The sequence below is a fragment of the Trachymyrmex cornetzi genome, unplaced genomic scaffold, assembly GCF_001594075.2.
Source record: "Trachymyrmex cornetzi isolate Tcor2-1 unplaced genomic scaffold, Tcor1.1 scaffold39, whole genome shotgun sequence".
Lineage (NCBI taxonomy): Eukaryota > Metazoa > Arthropoda > Insecta > Hymenoptera > Formicidae > Trachymyrmex > Trachymyrmex cornetzi.
Window position 1 is genome coordinate 337,233 of NW_017298640.1, and position 5,261 is coordinate 342,493.

Consider the following 5,261-nt stretch of genomic DNA (forward strand, 5'->3'; position numbering starts at 1 on the left):
CATGGAAGGGAAAGAAACGGAGAACTTCGATTGGTACATATTCTTATGCATTACGTGTTATGCGTTATGCAAGAGTCTGTGCTCCCCGCTTAACACTGTGTCATAAAGTGCGTTCCGTATCGCGCATGATGTGCATGATGCATTCATTGTCCTTGTTTAACATTTGGTGAGCAACAAGGATAAACGATTATGCGCATTATGCGCATCATGCGAGTAACGTAACGCACCCATAGTTGGAACACTTTGTGTACGACACAGTGTTACACTGTGTCATCTGTGTACGTTGTTGGAAAACACCCTGTATTTCCAGCTTATCGGTCTCTATTGTGATTGTCGATTCGTTTACTGCTTAAGTCTTACGCCTTAAGTTTTTTTATGTGCCATGGCCTTTAAGAACTTCTGACTTGCGGTTTATTGTAGAAGGCCCATGAAACTTTATACATCTCAATAACAATGTTTAAATGATTATAACTGATCATAACTCTGAAAAAAAATCGTAGAGATCTTGGTTATCCCGCGTTGTTCTCATCTCGGAAAACTTTATCAAACGTGCCCTTAGGAAGCGTTTATATTGGCCGTAACCATATGCCGGATGCCGTAATCTGTAAGAATTGACTATCACAATCGAGTATTCCCCTCCCATTCGACTGTAAGAAAGGAATACTCAAAGGTGATTGGTCAATTTTTAGATTACGGTATACGGTTACGGCCAATATAAACGCTCCCTCACTCGACCCTCCACATCCCACATGTCTCAAAATTTTCTGGCCGCCCTCTCCCTCCGTTTCTCCGAAGATTAAGGTGGAGTACTTTCAAGGTTCAATGGCAAATTTTATGGTCTAATTGTATCCCTGGCTGCGTTCAGCAGACTCAACAGTTTTGCAACCGTTTTGTTTAAACTTTTAGTTTTAAAAGAATAGTCCAATCTGAGCGAAGAATCATAAAACGGTTGCAAAACTGTTGAGTCTGCTGAACGCAGCCCCTGTAAATTTCAATCGTACATTGTGAACTATTTAAAAATTATTTAGGTGACCCCCCAGAACTGTCGGCGAGCACTGTATATAAGTTTTTACTTAATACGAATATGAACCTAAAATATATTATAATTTAGGAAAACGGTTTAGTTATTGTTGATAATAAGGAAAATGAAGATGAGGATAACGAAAATATTGAAAATGGATTATGTCATAAAAAGAAGGTATTAGTCAGTACAGAAGCTGCAGAATTATTAGAAACAGCTGGTAAAGGTTCACTAGGTATATAATTAATCAAGAAGTCAAGCATTTTTATAATCAGACAAAATTTTATGACGTATATACTTTTTAGATATTCGACTGAGGAAATTTGCTTCTGAAAAAAAGGAATTGCAAGATGAGATTCGCCATTTAAGATTGGAATTAGAAGAAACTAGAAATCGCATGAGACCCGAAAAATCATCTGGTTCGATATTAGGTCAATATTTACATATTTTTATTTATACAAGCATCTAAATTATATATATCTTGGTGAAAAATTTTCTTAAAATTATCTTATATTTTTATGAATTTGTCACATAAAATTTACGAAATTTTTTGAAAAAAATACCTTGAATTTTTTTCCAAATTTTGTAAGTTTTCTGTAGAAATTATAGAATGAGAAATATAGATGAATTCTAGAAATGTAAACTTTCATGTAGAAAAAACATTTTGCAAAAATATTCCAATTTTTTTAAAAAATTTGGGAAATTTTCCAAAACGAACAATTAAAAATTCTCAAAAATTTGAAATTACGTAAAAATTTTAAAGAATTATATAAAGAATCGTAAGGAAAAATGTTCACCAGGATAGTTATTGATATATACTTTACGAATGTTGTAATATTTTATTCGAATTAATTGATGTATTTGTTGTTGTAGGTTTATCAGATAACGAAGATATTCAACGTGAAGCAAATAAATTATTGGCCGATTATAAATTTAAATTACAAAAAGCAGAACAAGATATGTCCACACTGCAAGCAACAGTAGCTAGACTAGAAAGTCAAGTAATTCGTTACAAATCAGCTGCAGAAGCATCTGAAAAAGCAGAAGATGAGTTGAAAGTAGAAAAAAGAAAGTTGCAGAGAGAAGTATGAATATTGATTTTTATTACAAACAAATGATCTTTATACATAAATATGTATCGAAACAATTTAGAAAATTACAGATATTTATGTTCATTCAATATTTTTATATTTAGGTAAGAGAAACACAAAGTCGTGTAGAGGAATTGGAGACCGCAAATTCTCATCTACAAAGGAGATTGGATAAACTTAAAAATGCTAAATCGGCTCTTCTAAAAGAGCTTTGACAAGTTAATGTTTGCAGAGATGTACAATAAGTCTGTTACTTATACTTTGAACAAATCATAACCCGATGTTGCCTCCAATTAATATTATTTATCACTTTGAATATAATTTACAAAGACAAAAATTACGTATTACCGTTATAACTTTTCATCATGTAGCGGATGTCATCCAGACATAAAAAATTGCTGTAGAAAAGATTCCTACCTCTTACATTTACTAAGTTTTAAATACCAATTTATTTTTGCATTATTTTTTAATGGACTAATAAGGTACTTTTTGCTATTTTTTAAATTTGACGTTAAATTTTTCTATATATTTATAAAGAGTTACAGAGCTGATTCAATATTTGATACTTTCATGTAAGTAGCAAGTAATAAAATATATTCGTTTCTGCCTTGTTGTAATGAGTTTGTGAAAATTATTTTAAATTAATAATATATATTAAAAAGTACAAAATATATTTATATATTGCGATAGAGACAGATATTGTGGTACAGGTGTCGAATATTTTTTACCATGTTAAAGGAAGATGTTAAGAAAGGCCAATTTTGGTCTAGAAGCAGGATCTAGGCTATGTTCCAAAACTTTCTCTCCGAGGAAGATTTTACTTTACGTTATATGCTATAGTATATGTGTATTATATATTTCGAGAAAAATTTTCCTCGCAGAGTCTTAGGGCCAGCGCACAATAGAGGAACAAGAATTAGATATTAAGATTTCAACCTATCAGAAACCGTGTATTCCGATGTAATCAGTTTCTGATAGGTTAAAATCTTAATATCTAATTCCTGTTCCTCTATTGTGCTCAGGCCCTTAGAGGAAAGGCTGCGACACAGACCTCTGTTACACGGCACGCTTAATCGGGTTTAATAACATTCGTAGTTATGAAATTGACGAATCAGCTTTTCGTCGGGAGAATGGAATGATTGTGATTGGCCAGTTTCATAACTACGGATGTTATTAAACTCGATTAAGGGTGCCGTGTAAAGCGGGGAGCATAGACTCTTGCATAACGCATAACACATGAGGCATAAGAAATTGAACCAACCAGAGTTCTCTATTACATGGAAGGGAAAGAAACGGAGAACTTTGATTGGTACATATTATTATGCATTACGTGTTATGCGTTATGCAAGAGTCTGTGCTCCCCGCTTAAATGTAGTCAATGGTCCGTATTCAGAACGCGCTTTTATCGATAAAAGCGCACTTTTATCTCTGAAATTCTATAATATACGTGACGTAGAGTATAGTATGTAGCGTGCTAACATCGTTGTAAGCGCGTTCTGAATACGGGCCAATGACTTTTGCATAAAGCACATCGACATCTAGAATGGACCGCTGATGGCAATGGTGGGGGTAGAAAGACGATTAGAGTGAGAGGCAGGAATAATAAGATTGTTCTTTCTCTGTTTACTGTTGTTTCTAACTACCTAATTGGTTGTTGGATTAACAACAACCAATCAGGCTTCAGTAAACAGAGAAAGAACGATCTTATTATTCCTGCCTCACTCTAATCGTCTTTCTACCCCCACCATTGCCATCAGCGGTCCATTCTAGATGTCGATGATAAAGCATAATGCATTGTGCATAAACGAATCAACTAATTAGAATCTTTCCTTTCCTCCCATTCCATGGAAAAGAAGAATTTTGATTGGTTGATTCTCTTATGCACTATGCGTTATGCGTTATGCAAAAGCTTGTGTCTGGGCTCGAAATTTTGGAACATAACCCTAGGCTACGTTCCAAAACTTTCTCTCCAAGGAAGATTTTACTCTATATGCTATAATATACGTTACGTGTACTATATATTTCCAAAATTTTTCTCAGAGAGGAAGTTTTGGAACATAGACCTAGATAGAGTCCTAGATTTAACAGAGAGGCGCAACCTGTGTTATGCATTCTGATTTGTTGTTGCAATCTAACCAATTACGTGACTTGGTAGCCATTTATAGTACTAGTGACATTTCTTTTTCATTTTATCTTGTACATTCTATCTCACATTATCCTATACGTTTTATCTTGTTTGACATAGTTTAAAGGCAGTTTCATAGCATGTCGGCCATGTTTAGTACTCTCCTTAACACCTTTGTCATACTGACTTAAGCCGGTTGCGCCTCTCTGATAAATCTAGGGCCGGTATTCATAGACGATTCTCATTTTAAGACCGTCTTAAGTAATGTCTTAAGTCGCTAATGCGGCCCTCTGATTGGTTCATGACATCTTAAGACTGTACTTAAGACGGTCTTAAATATAAGATCTGACTATGAATACCGGCCTAGGACTCTATTACGGCCTGGGTGGCACTCACTTGGACACGGCTCAATTGGACACGAGCCACTCACAACGCTTGAGACTACAAAACTCCTAAGTACCGGTCGCTGTGACTGATGATGTCCAATCGAGACGTGGTCAATCGGGATCACCCCTTACGGTCTTACGTTCTTGTATGTTCATGGGCTTCACATGGAGCCCGTCAAAAAGCGATCATCTAAATTAGTTCGATCGAGATGTCGCTTTCGTTCCACAACATCTAGAGTCCCTATAATGAGAGTCAAGACATAAGGGGCGACGACCTCGTGATTGGTCGCCGCCATTTTTAGGCGCTTTCGATGCGATAGTGAATCTGTGAATTGGTGTCAGCAACTGTTTCATGGTGTAGTAGTAACAGGCGCGAACGCGTCTATTTGTGCTGTTTCCGGTCGGCGACCAGCAATGGCGTCCTTCCGGTCTTATGTTTTGACTCTCATTATAGAGACTCTAACAACACCGCTGTTTGCATGGTAGGTGATACCAATTTTACATGAGGCCTGTTCTTTTTGGCTGAACTTTTGCACCGGTTCATCTTTCTTCCTCTTCTTTTCTCCTGAAGAAAAAAGGAAGAAAGATGAACTGCAAAAGTTCAGCCAAAAAGAACAGGCTTATGAAGAATTCTCGGG

The 5,261-nt window shown here is 35.8% G+C and overlaps 1 protein-coding gene across 5 annotated transcripts in view; it reads left to right on the forward strand.

Moving 5' to 3' along the window:
- LOC108763980 (leucine-rich repeat flightless-interacting protein 2) overlaps positions 1-2,589 on the forward strand; it is a 20,911-nt gene extending 18,322 nt beyond the window's left edge. For all 5 annotated transcript variants that reach the window (XM_018511952.1, XM_018511957.1, XM_018511954.1 and 2 more), the window contains 4 exons: positions 1,112-1,256; positions 1,327-1,452; positions 1,895-2,106; positions 2,217-2,589. In XM_018511952.1, coding sequence (XP_018367454.1) covers positions 1,112-1,256; positions 1,327-1,452; positions 1,895-2,106; positions 2,217-2,327 — 594 coding nt within the window. In that variant the 3' untranslated portion in view covers positions 2,328-2,589. The remainder of the gene's footprint in view (positions 1-1,111; positions 1,257-1,326; positions 1,453-1,894; positions 2,107-2,216) is intronic.
- The last annotated feature ends 2,672 nt before the right edge of the window (positions 2,590-5,261 follow it).